The sequence below is a fragment of the Neomonachus schauinslandi genome, chromosome 7 (assembly GCF_002201575.2).
Source record: "Neomonachus schauinslandi chromosome 7, ASM220157v2, whole genome shotgun sequence".
Classification (NCBI taxonomy): Eukaryota; Metazoa; Chordata; class Mammalia; order Carnivora; family Phocidae; genus Neomonachus; species Neomonachus schauinslandi.
The window spans coordinates 105,706,664-105,727,451 of record NC_058409.1 but is presented as its reverse complement, the minus strand read 5'-3'; the positions used below and the strand labels follow the sequence as shown (position 1 = coordinate 105,727,451).

Genomic DNA, 20,788 nt, shown 5'->3' with positions numbered 1-20,788 from the left:
GCCAGGCGCCCCTGAAATTATTAATGAGGCCTTTTCTGTTCTTTTTTTTCACACTAAGTCTTGGACTTCCAGGGTGTATCTTACACTTCCGACACATCTCAATTCAGAGTAGTCACATTCCAGGTGTCCAGTAGCCTCATGTGGCCCATGGCTGCGGTACCAGGTGACACAGGGTTAAATGGTTAAACACTTTGTCTCAGATCACACCAAAGGTAAAGGAGAGAGGAAGCTGGAGGGATGGCTTTCCCATCCCTGATCCCCTGTCCTGTTCACGCATCACCTGCCTCTTGATTGCTCCTTCTTGACAGGAGGAATTGTTCTGTGGCCCTGAGGGGTGTGAGCTCTGGCAAAGATTAGAAATTCAAAACCTGCTTTAAGTAGCTGTGAAGCCTTGAGCAAGTTACCTGTCTGTGCTCTGGTTTCTACCTGCGCCAGTGGGGTGATAAGGATGAGGCCCATCTCATGAGGTCAACGCAAGGAGTGGTCATCTTATTAAAAAATTAGTTCAGGGCGCCTGGGTGGCTCAGTTGGTTAAGCGACTGCCTTCGGCTCAGGTCATGATCCTGGAGTCCCTGGATCGAGTCCCGCATCGGGCTCCCTGCTCAGCAGGGAGTCTGCTTCTCCCTCTCCCGCTCCCCCCTCTTGTGCTCTGTCTCTAAAATAAATAAATAAAATCTTTAAAAAAAAAAAAAAATTAGTTCAGGCAAGCACCTGCCACATTTGAGCCCTCAGTGAATATTCAAGGGGATCTTCTTTTAAAGGAGTTCCTCCTATGCTTTCAAGGCTCATCTGCTACAGGAAGCTTGGGAGGCATGTGGGTTAGCTATGTTCTTTTTAAATCAGCCCAATTTCCATGAGCTTGCAGTTCCCAAGGCCGGGAGGTGGCATGAAGTTTGCTGCTGGAATGTTATTTGGTCTGAGGGTTTGGAGTTTCCAGTGGAGCTGGATAAGGACGCGGCCACTCTGAGAGATCTTCCCTCAGCAAATACCAGTGGCCCCTCTGGGTGCCAGCGCTGTGTGAGGCACCGTGGGGATGCAGGCAGGCTGCCGCATGGCATCCCCCTTGGGCTTGGCACAATGCCATGCTGACGTCTTGTTGCCCGTGGTGCCCCCGATTTATCATCTCTGTGCTCTTGCTCCTGGGCTTTTCCTCTGCGGGGTTCCTTCCTCTCCCCTCATTTCCCACTTGTCCAAACCTACCTCGAATGCCACCCCCTGAGCACCCTTCCTGGACTCTTGCCGCAGCCTCCCTCCTCGCCTCCAAAACCTGGAGGCAGATACTCCCTCCTTTCATGTTCCTGTGGTGCTGTCTGCACCTGCCAGAGGCCCTTGTTACCTGTCTTCCAGATCCTTCTGTCCTGAGGGGGCTGCCCTTGCACACTAGCACCCCCTGAAGTCCCAGGCCAACTCCGATTTACCACCACAGTCTCCCAGCGTCTGCGGCTCAGCTGGTACTCAGGGACTAGAGCAGTGAGACAGCAAATGGTTGCAGTTAATCGTATCCCAGTGTAACGGAAAGAACAGACACTGTGTCTTCTTCTGCAAACTCTCAGCAGAACAGATGTCCAGTGCTGGGCTGACTGAGAATCATCCAAGGAACCTGTTTGAAAACACACATTCCTAGGCTCCATCCCCAGGGACTGCTTCATAGGTCTGGGGTAGGGCCCAGCAAGCTGTGTTTTGTCTTCTCTCTAAAAGATTCCACAGCACAGACAGGCTCGGAGGGACCTGATTCAGAGCATGTAACCCGTGGGAGGACCAGAGAGGCATGGCCAACGCAGCTGCAAGGCGCGCACGTTCCTGTGATTTCCTCTCACAAGTAACGGTTGAAAAGCGCTTTGGATCAGTTTGGTTAAAATGTAGCATTTAAGAAGGGAGGTTATGGCCAAGATAGAAGACAGCCTGGGCCCTCCCTTGGAAGGGCCTCGGAGTCCCCGCTAGACATGTGGGCTGTGCTCACAGGGCATCGTGCAGCACCATCCCCGGGGGAACAACAGCGTCGGCTCACACCCGGAGCACGCGGCCGGGGCGTTCGGTCTTCACACCGCCCTCTTCTTCCCTGACAGGTCTCCCGTGATGGCCGGTGGACTGTTCGCTGTGGATCGGAAATGGTTCTGGGAGCTGGGCGGGTACGACCCAGGCCTGGAGATCTGGGGAGGGGAGCAGTATGAAATCTCATTCAAGGTGAGCCAGCTTTTTGGAAGCCCCCTTCTCCTTGCCACACCCGCCTTGGCACCTGTCCTGAGGGTTCTGCAGCTCCTGTTGCTCAGGTGAAGAAGTCAGGGGCTGTGGGCCACTCCTCGTGGTGTGTGATAGTGGACATGGGGTGTCTCCTCAGGCTGCTCAAGCCTGGCCTTAACCACAGCTCTTACATCATCTGCTTCTTAGGACGGCCGAGCTAGAATAAGACAGGTCTCACTTCCAGTCAAGATGGTGCCGTGTCTCCCAGTGAGATGCACGGCAGACCAGCAGCGGGGAAGAGAAACCAGGACAAGGAGGGTACACAGGCCTAGGGGAATGCTGTGCTCCGGGGATGGTGCCCGGCCTCCCAGATTCCGAGGCAGCCTGAGTGCTTCCTGGCCACCCCTCTCCGGTTTTCCTTTTTGTATCCACCACTGCTGGAGTTTGCCATAGAGACCAGTGGTCAGGAACTCAAGTTGTTGATTCAGAAAAGTGTGGGTTCAAATCCCAACTCCACTTTTCAGGAGCTTGGTGATTTGGGGCAAGTTTGATTGGCTTTCTCTCCTCATCTGAGGTAAGATGGCAATGATACTACCTACCTTACAGAGCTCTTGTGAAGATTGAATGAGGTAATAGAAGTGCTTAACATGCAACCTGGGCACACAACCAGCAATTAAGAATTGGTAAAATTTATTAAAGATCCAGTGAAGGGGCGCCTGGGTGGCTCAGTTGGTTAAGCGTCCGACCGTTGGTTTCGGCTCAGGTCATGATATCAGTGTCCAGCGATTGAGCCCCGCATCTGGCTCTGTGCTCAGCAGGGAGTCTGCTTGAGATTCTTTCCCCCTCCCTCCCCTCACCCCCTCCCCTTCTGCTCCTCCCCCTGCTCCCTTGCATGGGGCAGGCACGCGCACTCGCTCTAAAATAAATAAACAAAAAAATCTTTAAAATAAAAAAGATCCAGTGAATAAATATTTACACCAACCCATGTGCTATAGAAGCTTCGACAATGGTAGTAGGGAAATGGTGGTTACTAGTTAGCCACCCAAATTTCTGGAGCCACTTTATCCCCCTCAGTTGTGGGATTCCATATTGAGTTAGGTGAAGAAGAGAGGCTTGGTCCCTCTGAGGGGAGGTGGGCCAGGGCCTGCTTCTGACATCCCCAGGGCCAACCTGGGAGGGCATACCCCCGCCCACGAGGGATGGCCAGTGGCACATTGCTGGGAATACACAACCCTGATGCGCCCCCCCCCCCAATTGGGCCCCAACTTTTTATGCAAGAGACCATTGTCTCACACAGTGATTGAGCCTTCAGTGCTGGGGTCACATCCCATCTCTGCCACTTCTGACCAGCTACGTGATCTTGGATAAGGAAGGCTCACCTCACTGAGCCTCAGTTTCTGCTTCCACGAAATGGGCTTAATGATACTTGAATCCTCACAGGGTCATGCAGAGGATTAAATGCGACCGTGCGGGTTGGGTGCTCCTTAATAACATCCCAAAGATTGTTTTCATTCTCGACATCATTGTTGTCCCCTTGTGCACCACTGGTTGAGCCGTTCAGAACCAGGGAACATAAACCCTTGATTGCAAGAAAACACAACCTGGCATTCTGCCACAACACTGTTTTGGTTTGAAGGGCCATCTGTGTCTGTTTTAGCTCCGGACTTCTGAAGCTGTCTCCCATAAGGGGACTGGCCCCTGAACTAACCCTCATGTCCAGGAGTGATACTCGAAGTATTTAAGGGCAATGAGGACACAGGCACCAACCAGTCAGAGCGGACACCAGCTGCAGACAAGTCTGTATCCCCTCTGAGGTGCAATAGCTGGATTTCAGCCCTACTCAGAGCTGACGGGACACTGTGCCAAGCCCTTCACATGTGTTGGCTTGTTCAATCCTCCCAGCATCCCTAGCAGAGTGATGTCATCATTATACCCATTTCGCAGGGAGGCCAGTGGGGCTCAGACCAAAGCCCCACACAGGTGGAGTAATGGAACCAGGACCTGGCCCCAGGTCCTGGCTGCAGAGCCCGCACTCTGACCTGCCAATGTTTCCTAGGCTTCTGTAGGGACAGGAGAGGGAGAGAAGACTTGTGAGAGGAAAACGAGCCTGAGAAGCTGGCTGCAGTCTTTGCCCCTTTCTTCGATTTTTGCACCCTCCTGGGGTTATTCTTAATTTACTGGGATATTCTACAGCCTCTCAGTGAAGTGAATTCATGACAGTCTAAGTGAGAAATAGCAAATAGGTTTCCTCTCGCAGCCAACTCTGATCTGCTCAGGGATAGAGGCTACCCAGCACTGTGTTGCTATGCATTCTGAAGCTGCATCCAAGCTAATGAGAAAAAGTGGTGATTGATTAGTGATGTCTGCCACGGGTGCAGGTGTGGCAAGTGATGGCACATATGTCATTTATTTCATATCCGTAGCCCATGCAATCTCATTTTCCAAATGTCACATCCTTATGGGTACAGTGAAAGCACACACAGGGGATCGAAAGAGTTGTAACCTCATGCTTCGTCAATCCAGCAGTCAAACAAACTTGATTTACAGAGTTTTCTACCAAGTGTGTACCCAGAAATGGGCACACCTGTGTTCTGAGTGCTCACCAGAATGGAAACTTCAGGAGGGCAGGAATGTCTGTGTGTTTCACTCACCGCTGTGTCCCAGGTACCTAAAGGATTGCCTGACATGGAGGAGGCACTGAATAAATATGGGCTGGTGTGTCACTGGCCAGAAACCAGCCTCCATGGTCAAGAAGTCCCCTTTCAGAGATGCCCTCTCTAGAGAATAGTGAATGGAGAAGGCTTTGCACAAAGGAATTCCTAAACCCAAAATGATTTCATTCTGTGTGTTTCAAAGACCCATCTAATGATGCTCATCAGGCAATTACAGCAGAACAAATGGCATTTTTCTCCACACAGTTTGTTTACAAAAGACTTGGTAATGAAGCCATATTGGAAGTCTCTCACCCGGGAGGGGGAAGGAGGCTGGCCCCTGTTTCATTTGATCCAATTACTGTCCTTCACTCTCAAGGGGAAAGGGTTCTATGTAATGAGGAGGCTCCCAGGTCTGGAAGGGAGACTTCCCTCCCTCAGTTTTCTCTCTCCTGGCTTGGAGAGCGTGAGTTCCCAGAGCCCATGACAGCTCATCTGCCAGTGCTTTGTCTCCCCAACCCCCGCGGAAGGCCTGCTCACGGTGCTGAAGGGACAGGAAAGCCCATCCATCTGCTAGAGACGCCTCCCTTCAGTGTTTCATTTCAGTGTTCCATTTCAGCCAGAGGGGAGCATTTTGAAAGGGCCATGTTCCCCCTGCTTCATCTCTGCTGAGACCCTTTTTCTTCTTGGTGACAGAGAAAAGAGACTGGTCTGAAAGGCTCAAGTGTATTTTCAGAAATTAAGATAAATTGATACGTGCCATCAGGACTGATGAATTAATACTTTGGCTCCAATTCCGGAGTAGGCCATCTATCCTGATGGGAAAACCCTAGAAGAGGTATTCTGAAGGTTCTGAAATTTCTGGAAGAGTCATTGATTTTTTTTTTTTCCCTCTTTCTTTCTCTCTGTCTCGGTGAGGAGAGATTTTGTTTCCACAGTCACACTACCAAAGTTCTCTGGGGTGGCAGTTAGAATCTTCCCAGTTCTAGTGGCTGGTTAAATCTTGAGCTCCGTCGCCTGCCTGTACCTGCCTCCATGAGCTGACCCCTGCTCGTCTCTCCACCGCCCCTCAACACCCCCCCCCCCCCCGCCGCCAATCCTCTCGCCCCATTGCATTAGTCTGCCCTCTTGGTTACAGATGACCCAGATCCTAGTCAATCTGATTTAAGTGAAAAATCAGAATCAGTTGGCTCACACAGTTGAAATTCCAGGGCAGACCTTTTAGGCTTAGCTGGATCCAGGGACTAACCCATCTCCTCTGGTCTCCATCTCTCTCAGTCCCTTGACTCTGCTTTCACCCAGGTTGGCTTCCTGCTCAGGGCAGGCTTTCTCTTGTGGAAATACTCAGCATCCCACTGGAAAGAGAGTTCGTCTTTCCCATCATTCCTGTAGAAGTCCCCAAGTTGAGTCTCACTGACCTGCTGCTTCCTTGCCCATCCTGGAGACAGGAAAGTGGGGTTGGGCCGGTTCCCCAAAGGAAAGTGCAGGCACTGTATCTAGAAGGAGAATGGATGTGGGGCAGAGCAAACCACAGATATCCACGCAGACGTGTGTGCACAGCCATATGGAACTGTTCACAAGCCCTAGGTTCATGTATCAGGTCATCTTTGGAAGCACACACTGTTCACTCTTCTTAAAATGCCTTTCCTTAGTCTGGCCGGCCCACATTCAGCTTTACCTGAGCTCCCTGTGCTAGGTAGGGTCCATCCCAACGCCACTCCTGGCTTGGCTCCAGATTCCTCATGTTGACATGACCCAAGGGGTGGCCTGTCTCTTCCCCACTGGACTGTGAGCTCCCTGGAAGCTAACTCTAGACCCAGTGTTTGGCCCATAGTAGGTGTTTTAAATAACTTAGTGGCATCAGTTCCTATCTGATAAAACTTCCTTCGCCCTGCCCTTCCCAGACTTACATCACCATCTTTGGGTAACGGTGGTGTGGTGGGAAGTGTACTCAGCAAGAAGGCAGGGTATTGGCTTCTCATCTTGGCTCTCCATCCATACATCTGAGGGCCCGAGACCAATCACTTGACCTCTCTGGCCCTCACATCCCAGACAATGCTGTTACAACTTTCCTTCCTATCCCACAAGATAGAATCAAATAAGATGCCATGGGGAAAGCCCTTTGACTTACACAGGTGCGAGGGTGGTTTGGATCAGAGGTGGTAGCAGCAGGACGAGCCAGAAGGAGAACTGCACAGTGTCCCCAGGAGGCCAAGGTTAGGATATCTTCAACTCTGAGATCCAGGAGAGAGAAAGTATCCACAGGACAATATGGATGAGCTTGCATGAGAAAGGTGGGCTTTGCGACAGTGTAAGTGGATAACTCTTGTTAATAGCAACTCGGCAAAATCTGTTCCATGCCAAAGCAAGCACATTCTTTGACCTAAAATTCCACACCCAGGAGTTTATCCAAGAGAGACAGCTGCAAGGATGAGCAAAGATTTAGGTAGAAGCTATTTATTGAGGCCTTACTTACAACAGGGAAAGATTGAAAATGACCCAAATGTACATCCTGCGGGTATAAATAAGTTAGAACGGGGCACCTGGGTGGCTCAGTCGGTTGAGCGGCTGCCTTCGGCTCAGGTCATGATCCCAGGTTCCTGGGATCGAGCCCCGCGTCGGGCTCCCTGCTCAGTGGAGAGTCTGCTTCTCCCTCTCTCTGCCTACTTGTGCTCTCTCTCTATCTCTCTGTCAAATAAATAAATAAAATCTTTTAAATAAATAAATAAATAAGTTAGAACACATCTAAACAATAGCATATTATATCTAAAAAAAGTTAGATGCCTCCAAAATCAAGTTTAAACAGAAGTAAAAAACAGTATATATGTAATATGATCTCGTGTTTAATGTTTAAAAATATGATGAAGGCAAACCAGCAACCAAAAAGCCTGAGACTCTCCTCACGCCAGCTAACGTTTCCTGGGCCCGCACACTAGAAACGTGTGGGGCTCTGTGCACGGCACTGTTCCCACGTTGTCATTTAGCCTTCGTGATGCACCCAAGGAGGTGCTCTGATTATCTCTTTTTGTAGATGAGGATACTGAGGCTCAGGTTAAGTCACTTCCACGGAATCACACAGCTGCAACGGGGATGTCAGCCCTGCTTGTCGGACTCAGACTGAGCCTGGCTCTGACCCACAGCACCAGCAAGGCTTCCTGTCCCTCGAGGCAGCGGGGGTGGGAGGGCCCCAGATGCGGCCGTCCCCTTCCACTAATGTGTTTCTGTAACAGTGAATATGTTCATCATAAGTACATATCACTTCTATAGTCAGGAAAAAATTAAGATTTTTTTTTTTTTTTTAACTAAGAAGGAAAAAATGTTGGTTTTCAGCCCTCTCAGTGCGCCCTCACCATACACATCCCAATGCTGTGTTTGGGCCATTTGCAAGTTCAGGGATGAGGGCCCCCCCTCCCCAAGGCAGGCCTCCAGAAAAGGCAGTGGCAGGAGGAGACCCCGGGGAAGGACTGAGTGCAGAGGCAACAGCCCCTGCCCTCTGAGGGAGAGACAGTGCCAGCCTAAGGCTCCCCTGGGACAGGCTCCTGTAAGCAGGGGAGTAACAGGAGGCCACCTGAGGAGACGGGCGACAGCCTTCTTGGAGAGGGAAACCCAGCACATATGAGTAGAGGCTGGAGGCGTCAGGGGGCCTGGGTTTGCTTTGTCTGATACGGCTGCCAAAGCCCAAGCCAGTCCCAGGCTGCAGATTTGGGGCAGATTTTAAAAAAGAAAATGCTCAGGTTTTCCTTCTGTAAAACTCACAGCAGCATCAGGAGAATTAAATGGAAGAGTGTGGAAAGAAGGTAGGAGCGCCCCCAGACACCGGTTACAGGTGATGTTGTGACCTGACACCTTTAGTGAGTCCGGTGACTGGGCCAGGGTCCCTCGGCTAGATCCCAGATGTCCTGATGCTAAACAGCCCCGTGCTTGTCTCGTTCCTCACGGTAGGAGAGGTGGAGGAAAGGGCGGCCCTGCCTAGAGAGAGGCCACTGTTAGAGGCAGGGCCCGGAAGTCCGGACCAGCCCCGAGGGGAGTTAAGGTGCCGCACAGGAGAGAGAAATGATTTCCGGAGACCAGCCCAAGAGGCAGAAGGCGATCCGGGACCGCCATCCAAGCACCTGCATGCCAGCGCTTTTCCCCATCTCTCTAGACCGTCCCACTTCCAGCCCCTCTGACTCAGACTAGCTGCGGTGTCGCTGCTGGGCCCCTGGTGGTAGCGCCTTCCCTCGCTGGGTTATCCAAGGATGCCAGGAACTTGTTCTGCTGCGTGCAGCATCCCCCACCCCCGCTGGCTACAGGTGCCCAGCCTTTCCAAGAGCCGCCTGCTAGGAGCAGGGAAGGCATTCTGCTTGTTATGCTCTGAGCAAGCCCTTTGAAATTCCATGAACATCTCTGCAGGAGCCTGTGTCTCCCACATTCCTCCAGGAAGGTGGCTCAGAGGCCCAAGGGCCGTCTGTCATACATGGCTTCCCAGCCGGCACACACCTGTCTCTCCATGCCTCAGTCTTTCATCACTAAAAAATGGCGAGAGTAACTTCTTCAGAGCTTTTCTGTAAGAACTAAATGGCCTGAAACATTTATCTGGCCTCGAGCCAGGCAAAAAGGAGGCATTCAATAAGTGGTAGCTGTTCCGATCAGAAGCCTCGTGTACAACATCACGGGATTAAGTACATGGCCCACAGAGTCAAACCCCCTGGGTTCTGGTGCAGGCGTGATCAGCTAGTCGCTGTGTGGCCTTGGGGAAGTGACCTAACCTCTCTGGACGTAACTTCATAGCTATCAGATGGGGATAGAATAATCCTTACTTCATAGTGTGGGTGTGAACATAATGTCAGTCGAACCGTGTTAAAACCTTAGCTCGGGGCTTGGCACATAATAAATGCTCGATAAACGGTGGCTGTCAATGTTGGCATTGTTGCTGCCGTTGTGAATCAGGCTGCAGCCACAGGAAGACGGGAGTGGAAAGAGCTTTGAGGCTGACGAGACACAGGCCGAGGACCTTGGGTCCAGGCCCAGCTTTGGGGCGAACTCTCAGTGAGGCCTTGGATGGCTCCCTTGCCCTTTCTTTCTTTTTTTTTTTTTTAATTACTTATTTATGTACTTATTTGAGAGAGAGAGAGAGAGAGAGAGCATGAAAGGGGAGAGGGTCAGAGGGAGAAGCAGACTCCCCGCCGAGCAGGGAGCCCGATGCGGGACTTGATCCAGGGACTCCAGGATCCCGACCCAAGCCGAAGGCAGTCGCCTAACCAACTGAGCCACCCAGGTGCCCCTCCCTTGCCCTTTCTGCTGAAGCTATATCTTCTCACCTACGAGGGCACTAACCCCATACTCACAGGGCTGTCTGTGAACTCGCTAGTACCATTATCCTGAGGGAGGCTGTATCCACAGCAGTATCCACAGCGTCTGAGAACTTGTTAGAAATGCAAATTCTCAGGCTCCACCCCAGACCTGCTGAGTTAGACACCCTAAGGGTGGGGCCCGGGAGTCTGTATTTTAACCAGTTTTAGGCCATTCTGATGTTCCCAAGGGTGAAAACTGTGGCTGTGTTGAATACGTGGGGTCTCGTACAGAGAGAGTGCTCAGGCTTGGGCGTAGAAGGACAGAGCAGACGGGGAGGCGGCTCGGCGGGTTGGCCAGTACGCCCCCAGCACCTTCACCCAGCTATGTCCTTGGGTCACTGGGTCCACCCTTGGCAGTGGGGTTCTATTCCATTTCTTTCGACAGGGTTTTAGAGCAAGGCTGACCAATGACTAGGCCATGTGTGAATGAATGAATGAATGAAACTAAGAAAGTTTGTATGGGCTGTGTTATTGATGGAAAGAAAAGCAAGGTGCCCCACAGAGCAGAAAAGTGAATGGACGGCCGCAGGTTCCCAGCAGCATCCACAACCTGAGTGCAGAGGTGTGGAGAGGGCCAGAAATGACCGAGAGTGGAGGAACAGGTGGTGGAGAGCCTTGTGTACAAGCCAGGGTGCCTGTTCTGCAGACAAGTGCTGATAGGGTGCGTGGCAGAAGAGGTCTCAGAGCTGCCTGGTTCTGGGGGACCCAACCCCGGATTCCACCCTGGGCTCTGCCATTTATGAGCGGAGGGACCTTGGGGAAGGCAGTTAGTTGGTCTCTTGGTCTCGCCAGGCCTTGGGTTCCTCACATGTAGAAGGTCTGATAGCACCTCCCTCACTGGGTGGTTATGAGAGTGCTCTATTCAAAGTATGAGTCAAACCTCAGGGACCCTGCCTCTTGACTGAATTTGTTTATTAGTTTAAGAAACAAAACCCTAATGTAAGACAACCACCCCCCCTTTTTGTGGCCAACTTGTCTATAAAAACCTAAGGAAATGGTTGAATTTGTCAAATAATTTATTAATTTAGACACACATATGCTTAAAACTATATTATATAAAATTAGAATAAAAATTAAAAATCTTTAAAAAAAAAAAAAAAGGGCGCCTGGGTGGCTCAGTTGGTTAAGCAACTGCCTTCAGCTCAGGTCATGATCCCAGGGTCCTGGGATCGAGTCCCGCATCGGGCTCCCTGCTCTGCGGGGAGCCTGCTTCTCCCTCTCCCACTCCCCCTGCTTGTGTTCCCTCTCTCGCTGTGTCTCTCTCTGTCAAATAAATAAATAAAAAATCTTAAAAAAAAAAATTAGAATAAAAAAATATTAACTTAGAAGGAAATTCAAATGGTTTTTAAAAATCAAGTAAAACTTTTTTCCTACTCTTTACCAGCTGCATCCAGTAACCATTATCAACATCTAAAACTAGCATGACTAAGGTCCTTTCATGCTGGTAAGACTCCCTGAAAGAGCATCTTGTTGTTTAAAACAAACTAATATATTCAAAACAACATGAGCCTCGGAAAACATGGATGTCACACCATTTCTTCTTTTCTGAGGGGAAGTACCCTCAGCTGCCATGCGCCCACATAGCACCGTACACATTGCTCACAGCCCTCTCTGCTTTGGGATTACCTCATTTCAGCCTCATCACAACCCCAGGAGGCAAATACAAGAATTCATCCCATTTTGCAGACGGGGTGACTGAGGCTTTGAGACTCCCAAAGCTTGCTTAAGAGCCTGGATTAGACCTCAGTCCTTACTCCAGAACCATGCTCCTAACAGCAACCCCGGGTACCTTCTGAGCACACAGACAATGCAGAAGAACTGGTGGTAATTATTATTATTTACCCCAAGTGCAACTAAATAGGGTTTGAACTCCACAGGGGTCCTCAGCCCAGGTGCCAAGAGCAGAAGCTGTGGCTGGCTGTCACCTTCTCCCGGCTGTCGGCAGTTGGACGGCTGCCCAGGCTCAGTGGCACCCAGGCAGTCGTGTCCTCAACAGAGGGAGGCTCCCCCAACAGGACAGGCCCTTCTGCCACGCGCTCTCTGGGCCCCCGTGTGTCTTCCTGATGCACATCACCACTTGTTTCTTTCCCCCTCAGTTTAGGAGATAAGAGCAAGTAATTGTCTTTTATAGACACTGTAATGAAGCCTGTCATCACACAAAAGAAGTTTGCTAATAAAATAAAGCAGCAATGAAAATGAATGGGGAGCAAGCTTTTGCAATTAGATTTGTACTTGTCTAGTGGCATGGTGCTTCCACAAGAAGTGAGAAGGCTGTTCTGCAGGGGAGAAAGGCACCAAGAAACAAGCTGATGGGGCGGTGGAGGGGGTTGCACACTCCTCGTGGTAGAGCCAGCAGCCGTGTCCCCCGTGGGTGTGGAGGCCGGCGAGGGGCTGCATAGGGAGGGAGGGAAGGAAGCCGATGGCAGAGAGGGGTTACAAATACCTCATCTCAGTGGTCGATGTGTGTCCGCATCCAACTAGGAGGGGGTCCCAGCCACATGTAGTCTGGCTGCTGCTGGCTGCGCCCCACCCCTTCTCTTTGCCACCAGCTAGAGTCTGCTGCCAGTGTGTTACCTGGGGGAGAGGCGAGCACCCTGGGGCTGCCGGGCCCCCAGTGGTGCCCCATGCCTGTGCCAGCCCCACCTGGCCCTGTCATTCCCGTCAGCTGCAGGTTCTGCCACCAAGTCAGAAAAACCACTTCATGTCTCTGAGCCTCAGTTTCTCCGTTTCGGAAATCGGGCGATAGGATAAAAACCATGATGGTGTTGGGCAAAGGGGCAGATGCTGTATCATTTCAAGCTGGTGGTGTTTCCCGTTCTTTTGCAAACAGAAATGACGAACGTGGTCAAATCTGCTATGGCCAGGCATCAAGCTAAGTGCTTTTCATGACTGTCTCATGCCACGTGAGCGGCCTTGCGAGGTAGCGGTGAGCCGTCATGCCCAGGTCACAGGAGACTGCGGCTCCCAGGGTGAGGGCCTCGTAGCCACACGGCCGCACGAGGCGGCGTTGGGAATGGGGGGCTGTGCTCAGAGCCCCCGTGCCATGGCTGTCCTGGGTCTCGAGGGCAGCTGCCTCGGCTGTGAAGGCAGGTGGGAGAGGGCCCTAACTGTACACAGGCGGGGGACCAGGGCCGTGAGCAGGACCACGGGACCTGGGATCAAGAGCACCTCTGGCCACACCCCAGCCCGGGGCGAGTCAGGACCCCGTTCTGTGCCTCCAGCTTTTGTCCTGTTCCTGGTGGGAGAGTCCCCTCCAGTCTTGGGATCCTGCCACATAACCAGCGAGCACCACAGAGGTGCTGACCACTTGGAAGATGCTAGAGGGACTTGTGAAGAGTTGGGTGCGCCCTGCACTGGGCCCTTTCCAGGCTGTTCAGGTGCTCCCAGAGGACTCGGGAGTTGGCAGCAGCTTCAGCTGAATAGGTATCTGTGTGTCTGAAGGCAGTTCCCATTCTGAGTCGGCTGTCACTGGATCATGTTCAGGGCAGGGAGGCTGAGGAGTAAACCCGTCATCCCAAACCAGGACTCCTTCTGGGCTCCGGACGTCCTGGAAGTCTGAGGATGTTTTGGATGCCTCAAACCTCTCAGCAGATCAAGGACATCCTGGTCCTTCAGGAACCTTCAGGCTGATGGCCAGCGTGGTCAGGGCCAAAGAAACCAGAGGTCACAGCAAAGAGAAGGATTTGGAGATTGATTGTTGTCTACATAAAGGAAGGTTCCCTGCCAGGCAGAGCTGGAGACGCATCCTCGTTAGCTAATGCAAGCTTAATATGGAGTCCGGGGACCTGGACGCCGGCCTAGTCAACTGCCCAGGAGACAGTCAAAAATAGAGCGGGGTAAGGTATCTCCCGCCTGCTCAGCGCCACTCTCCCTCCCGAAAGGCAGGGGCAGCCCAGCACCGAGCTGGGCAATATCCGCCAGACAAAAGCATCACTTCCACATCAGTCATTTTGTATAAAGGAAGAGTTATTGTTATGGGATGCTGGCGCCTGATCAATATCTCCTGCTTTGAAAATAAACTTCTTGGCTTGGCCTTGACATTAATCTACCATCAGGAGTCCATTATCTCAAGACCAATGTTCTGTTCTATTGACTTGCTCAGTTTTTTTTTTCTCCCCCAAGATCAGACTATAATTGCATTTCTCCAGGCAGCACTTCGACTAATTGCCGCCCCATGCATACATATCCCCTTGCAGGAACCCTGGGTGCAGTACATCCGGGGTGGTTGGAGACAGTGGCTGCGGAGGGTAATAAGGGACTGAGGACGCCCAGGTGCATGAGGTGGAAAAGCAGCCCTTCTAGAGCCTGTGAAATAATTAAGACAGGAAGCCAGATCCCCACTATGCCATTGAGCCGTACAAGCTGAAAAATACTCTTTTGCACAGAATCAGGGTTGCAGATGTTCCCACTCCTGCTCCTCATTCATAAACAAGGGAACAGGGGAATGACATTAATAATAATGCCCCGAGGGGCGCCTGGAGGGCTCAGTCGGTTGAGTAACCGACTCTTGATCTCAGGTCTTGATCTCAGGGTCATGAGTTCAAGCCCTGCATTGGGCTCCGCACTGGGCGTGGAGCCCATTTTAAATAAATATATATGTAACGTCCCAAGTACAGTTGAGTCCTACCATCACCACAGCGTCCACAAAACCGAAGCATGACTGCCTCTATCTGCAAGAGCCTCCCAGGCCCTCCCTGCGCCCTAGCCCATTCTGCACCCCACAGGCAGAGTCATCTTGGTAAAATAGAAATTGGATTATATTGTCACCCTCACTAAACACTTTTGCTGAAGACTCCTTGTTTTGCACTGTGAGACCCTCATGATTGTCCCTGCTCACCTCTCTGACCTCCCCTCCGATCTCTGCTTCTGCTCCAGGCCTCTGGCTTTCTCTGTTCAGTGATTAAGCCAAGCCTCACCCTACCCCAGGGCCTTTTCACTTGCTCCTCTCTCCACCTGTTCTCTCACCCCTCGGATCTTTATGTTACTTTTACCTTCTCATTATTTAAGTCTCGTGTCTAATATTCCCTTCAAAGTGAGGATTTCCCTGACCAGTATAATGGAACCTCTCATAGATCCGTAGATCCATACAGTGAGTCTGGCCTTGCTTTGGCTCCCTTATAGCACACATCACTATCTGAAACTGCCTTTGTGTTAGCTATCTACCGCCACAGGAAAAGAACACCCCATACCTCCAATATCCCCTCCTAAAGCCGCAGTGAAAGTATGGCAAGGTTTGTGTGGCTCAGGCAGTTAGTAGTGGCTTAGCCAGACAGTTCTGCTCGGGTCTGTCACGAGGCTGCAGTCAAGGTGTCAGCCAGGACCACCGGCATGTGAGGTATAGACTGGGATTGGAGGATCCCTTTCTCAAGGGCTCGCTCACCTGGCTGGCCCGTTCACACGATAAGCAGGAGGCCTCAGCTCCTCACCACCCGACCTCTCCACAGAGCTGCCTGATGACCTCACGGCATGGCAGCTGGGGGCCCCAAAGCAAGTGGTCCCGAAGGAAGGCAGAAGCCACGGTGTCTTTTATGACCTTCATTTCTGCACTTTTCTGTTGGTTACACGGGTCCGTCCTCACAGGACACATTTGGGAGGGAACTGCCTAAAGGTGCAAATACCAGAAGGCAAGGCTCACTGGGGGCCATCCTGGAGCTGGGCACCATAGTCACCGTCCATGAGAGCAAGGGCTTTGGCAGACTCACCACTGTATGTGCTCAGCACAATGCTTAGCATGTAGCGGATACTCCACACATATTAGTCAAATGTCTGAATGAATCATTGTGGCGCATGTCACTGCTGTGACCGTGTGCCAAGCCTTGTGCTAAGTAAGCACCTCACGTGTGATATCTCATCCCCAAGGCCCGCTTCATGTAATCCTCCACAGATGAGGAAACTGAGTCTCAGAGAAGTTAAGTACCTTGATCAAAGTCACAAACCTGGTAAGTGGCTGAGCTAGGATTTGAAGCCAGGACTGCTGAGGAGGATCCGTTTACCCTGGGCTCTGCAGTGGGTGTGAGTCAGCATACTTAGGAAGAATTCCCAAATTGCCATCAGACCAACATGCATCAAGCTCAGGAGCTCTTTGTAATGCCAGCTCTGTAGGGAAACACGAGGAGAAACTTGGGATTCCCCTCCGCAGTGATAGCAGCTGCGGGGCTTAGGGAGCCAGACTGCAGAGAAGTCGGGGCAGGGAGGCTGCTGTCTCTGCTCAGGGTGACCCAGCAGGAGGCTTAGAGGTCTCGGAGGAAACTCCAGAACCTGAGGCCACAGTCAGTAAATATACAGAGCCTGTGTGCCATCTCTTCCCCTCTCATACCTGTGGCAGACATCACTAAGCGATCCCCGCGGTCCTTCCCACTGAGCCCCCATTGCCACCTTAGAATTCTCAACACAGCTGTCCGCGCACTTGCACTTGCTCAGCTGGAGTCAGCTGAAGCGGGGTTTAAATTCTGGCTCTGCCACTCACTAACCCTGCGACCTTAGACAAGCCTCTTAGCTTCTCTGAGCCATGGTTTCTTCTTCTGTAAAGTGGAGCTCCGTTACTACCCGCTTTATAGGGTTTCTGATGAGGCTTACATGCGGGTGTGCGTGGGGAGCTTGTCCCATAGCGTTTGGCAACGAGAAAGCACTCAGCGCTGTCAGCTATTTAAAACCACTGCTGGTACTACCGTGGTTTCCTCCTCGCTCTGTGAATGGGGGCTTTAGCAGACAATCCAAGCTGATGCTTTCAGTGAATGCATGGAAGGAGGCGACGGTGACCTTTGGGGGCAATGGTGAATGAGAGACAGAAATATCATCTTCTCTCTCCCTTCCCGCCCTGCAGGTGTGGATGTGTGGGGGCCGCATGGAGGACATCCCCTGCTCCAGGGTGGGCCATATCTACCGGAAGTATGTACCCTACAAGGTTCCCGCCGGAGTCAGCCTGGCCCGGGTAAGGTGGTGGCTCCCCTGGATGGGGAGGCGGGAGGGGGCTGGGCCCATCAGCACAGCAGAGACCTCCCGAGATACCTGGGACTCCAAGCCAAGTGACTCAGGTGTGAGGATGTGCGTGCCACCACACCCCCCAACTCTCTAGGTGAAATCCAATTTAAAATAACTTACTTTGGGCGCCTGGGTGGCTCAGTTGGTTAAGCGACTGCCTTCGGCTCAGGTCATGATCCTGGAGTCCCGGGATCGAGTTCCGTATCGGGCTCCCTGCTCAGCAGGGAGTCTGTTTCTCCCTCTGACCCTCCCCCCTCTCATGTGCTCTCTGTCTCTCTCATTCTGTCTGTCTCAGATAAATAAATAAAATCTTTAAAAAATAAATAAATAAAATAACTTACTTAAAGCCCTGCTTAACCACCCATTCCCTGTGACCTTAAGAGCCTTAACTCCTCTGAGCCTGTGTTTCCTCTTTTGTTCAAAGGAAGCTAATTTTTCACAACTCTTAGCATTGCCAGAGAATTAAGGAGATGGCACAGTTTCCCCAAGTGTGACAGACAAGATGATTTTAGGTGCCAGACATAGGAACATTTTTATTTACATGTGTTTAAATTAATGTGCATTAGAAATTAATATGTATTAGTGTAGCTAACTTGTGATTTTCCAGATCTGATTACTTAGGATAAAGCTGAAGTAGGTGCAAAGTTAGACCAGGAGTGATTTAAAGAAACCAGTTAGATAAATATTAATACAGGTGGAGTGGTGTGTTGGGGAAAGCCTGAGGCAAGGCACTTAAAAGTTCCTGGCAGGAGGGTGGCTAATAAATGTCAGTGTCTTTCTCTTACCGCCCCCCCCCCGCCCCCTCCCCCTCCTCCACTTTCACTGCCAAAAATTCTGTGTCAAACTATTTCATTACCTTAAGATGGTTTGTATTAATCATTGCTTGAATTAAATTGGCCACTGGCTACACATAGAACTCTGTTAGCCAGAGGCTTGTTTTGGGGTTGGTTTTGTTTTTTGTATTAATGATCTTACCCTAAACCTTAAATTTTAAAATATTAAGTGTCTTGAGGAAAAAAAAAAATCAAGGTGACCACAAGAGAAAAATGGGGCGGGGGGGGGGGGGCCCAGAAGGTAAAGAGGGCCGCAGAGAGGTTTGTGGGAAGCTGGAAAGGTAACCAGGTAACCGGCACAGCTGTGCCTGGTGGAGACCCCTCCCGACAGAGACACTCCTTGGGAGCCTGTTTGGCATCAGTCCAGACAGCCTCCTTCGGCCCTGCCGCCGCCTTCCCCTCCCATATCACCCGACAGTGGATGCCGTGCAGAACTGTAGGCCCGGGGTCACGAAGAGCCCCGGTCCTGCAAGTTACACGGAAGACTGGGCGGCTCCACCAGGCAGCGGGAGCCCGGGCTCCATCCATGGGTGGGAGCTGAGCTCCGGAGGCGGCCGGGGCTGCTTTGGGCCCCGCGTTGAAGAAAAAGAGAGCCAGCAGTGCCCTCTAGTGGTAGAAGATTACAACGACAGCCAGGCACCGGCCCTCGGCGCTTCGGACAGCCCATCCGACGCGAGGGCGCGGCCGGTTCTAGGCTCAGCAAGTGAGGTAGGAATCAGGTTTCTTCTGAGATCCTGTTGGCAAGCCCCGAGAAAGACGCCAGACAGGAAGACAGTGCAAAGTCGCTCAGTAAGCCCAAGAGCGCGCGCGACTCTCAACTACTGGGAGTGGTGGGACCGTGGAGACACCTCTGACCCCTCAGCAGGATCGTTTCCAAAGCAGCCTTTTCTTCTCTGGTCATTTATAAGACCCACCTGGTTAAAAGGCACCACGACCTCCTGTTTATTGAACCACAGATGAATTCAATGGATAATAGCCAACTGTAGTAACACATAAAAACTTCTTGTGAGCTAGACTTCATGCAAAGCATCTTACATATCTATCGAACTTAATTCTCCTATGCTTTTAATCCCCGTCTGAGAGATGAGGAAAGTGAAATGTGGAGACATTAACTAACCCACTTAGGTCTGACCAGTGCCTGGCACAGAGCAATTGTCCCTTAAACAGTGGTTGCTGTTGTTAGTGTTAATGTCACCATCTGTTAACAAGACTGGGAAGTTTATTTCAATGTCTTCTCTCAATTCCGTGTTTAAACATTTTAACTTCTTTTTCAACTCTCAGTATCTTATCAGTCTCCTGGTGACTTTAAACCAGTTAACAATCAGAGGGGCACCCCACGTAGGTTTACAGGACCACAAAGATGCCTGAATCAAGCTCCCCTGAATTTTTATCATGGTATCTAACTACTCTCATTGAGTTGCAGATCATATTGGAAATGTTTGCTTCTTGTTTTAACAGCCAAATCCTTCTAGAGCATTATCTCCTAGAAGATCATTTTGATAGATTTGAGAAGAGGTTGTCTAAAGTCCTAAAAGAGCCACATAAAGAGAGAAACCTCAGTCTTATTAAGTTGTCAGATTCCAGGACAAACAGCTAGAGAGCAGTGAAGTGGCAATTCAAGAAGGATGAGCTAACCAGCAGCTCGCCTACCTCAAGAACAAGTAGCCAGTCTTAGTTTGTTTACTAAATTTATTAAAAATCCTTCTTGTCTCTGCCCCTGGGAAAGGGATCTTAGAGAAAGAAGTAAAAGAAACCCATTCAAACTCACCAAAAAAAAAAAAAGGCCTCTTATTCCAAGGATCTGGGCAAATCTCTGTAATGCAAGCACAAGAAGAGCAGAGCAGCTTCCAGCAGGACTGGGACCTGGAACTAGGGAGGTGTCAGGGGGACGGATGAGAGGAGCATGCAGCCTCCTAAAATCCCAGAGTCCTTTGTGTGACTCTAGCAAGGGGAGATGTAATAGAAGTAAATGTAAAGTCCTTTACTTTGGTCAAAACAGTCAACTGTACAAAAGTTCAAAATCTGGGAGAGGCATGTCTAAAAAGTGCAATATTCATTAAAATAGTAATTTAAGGATCAATTAAAATATTGTGTGATTTGATCCTTTTATCATCACACTGGTGAATTTGGTCAGATTGGCCACTTTAGCCTGTGGTTGGAGAAAAAACTGTAGCAGTTCCTCAGCATCCCTGTGGCATGAGCAAATTAGTGTGCCAAAGGACCTGGGTGGGCAGACTGGAAAAAGAAGAGTCTTCAGGTGTGCAGGCTTTTTTAGGCTTTCAGCTTCCTTGGGGCACAATTTTAAATTAAGCCCAGCCTTTGCCGTGTAGGGGCCTGGCAGGTAGAACACTGTTCCTTAATTACTTCTAACCCACTGTCAACCTCTTCAGCGCTCAGAAAGAATGAGGCATTGGCAAGGAAATTTAATGGCTTCCTAGTCCCAAACTCAAGAGTCAGCACAATGGAGGAGTTGGCGAATTTTGCCTTTGGCATGGAGCCCCCCCTCCTGCTGGCTTCCTTCCTCTTTGCTCAGGAGTCAGCAAACTGCTTTGTGTGGCCCATGAGCTAAGAATGACTTTTACATTTTTAAATAGGGTGAAAAGATGAAAGAATATTTTGTGATACGTGAAAATCAAATTTCAATGTCCATAAAGTTTTATTGGAATATCACCACACCCATTCATTTACATAATGTGTAGAGCTCCTTTATAACTACCTCAGAGTTGAGACCATATGGTCCGCAAAGCCTCAAATATTTACAATCTCACCCTTTACAAAAAACGCTTGTCGACCCCTGCCTTACCTTCTG

General features: G+C 50.7%; 1 protein-coding gene across 1 annotated transcript in view; it reads left to right on the top strand.

Moving 5' to 3' along the window:
- The window catches only part of GALNT10 (polypeptide N-acetylgalactosaminyltransferase 10), a 218,534-nt gene that overhangs the window by 185,869 nt on the left and 11,877 nt on the right, over positions 1-20,788 (top strand). The window contains exons 7-8 of the mRNA XM_021697273.1: positions 2,067-2,184; positions 16,989-17,096. Of these exons, the coding sequence (XP_021552948.1) occupies positions 2,067-2,184; positions 16,989-17,096 (226 nt within the window). The remainder of the gene's footprint in view (positions 1-2,066; positions 2,185-16,988; positions 17,097-20,788) is intronic.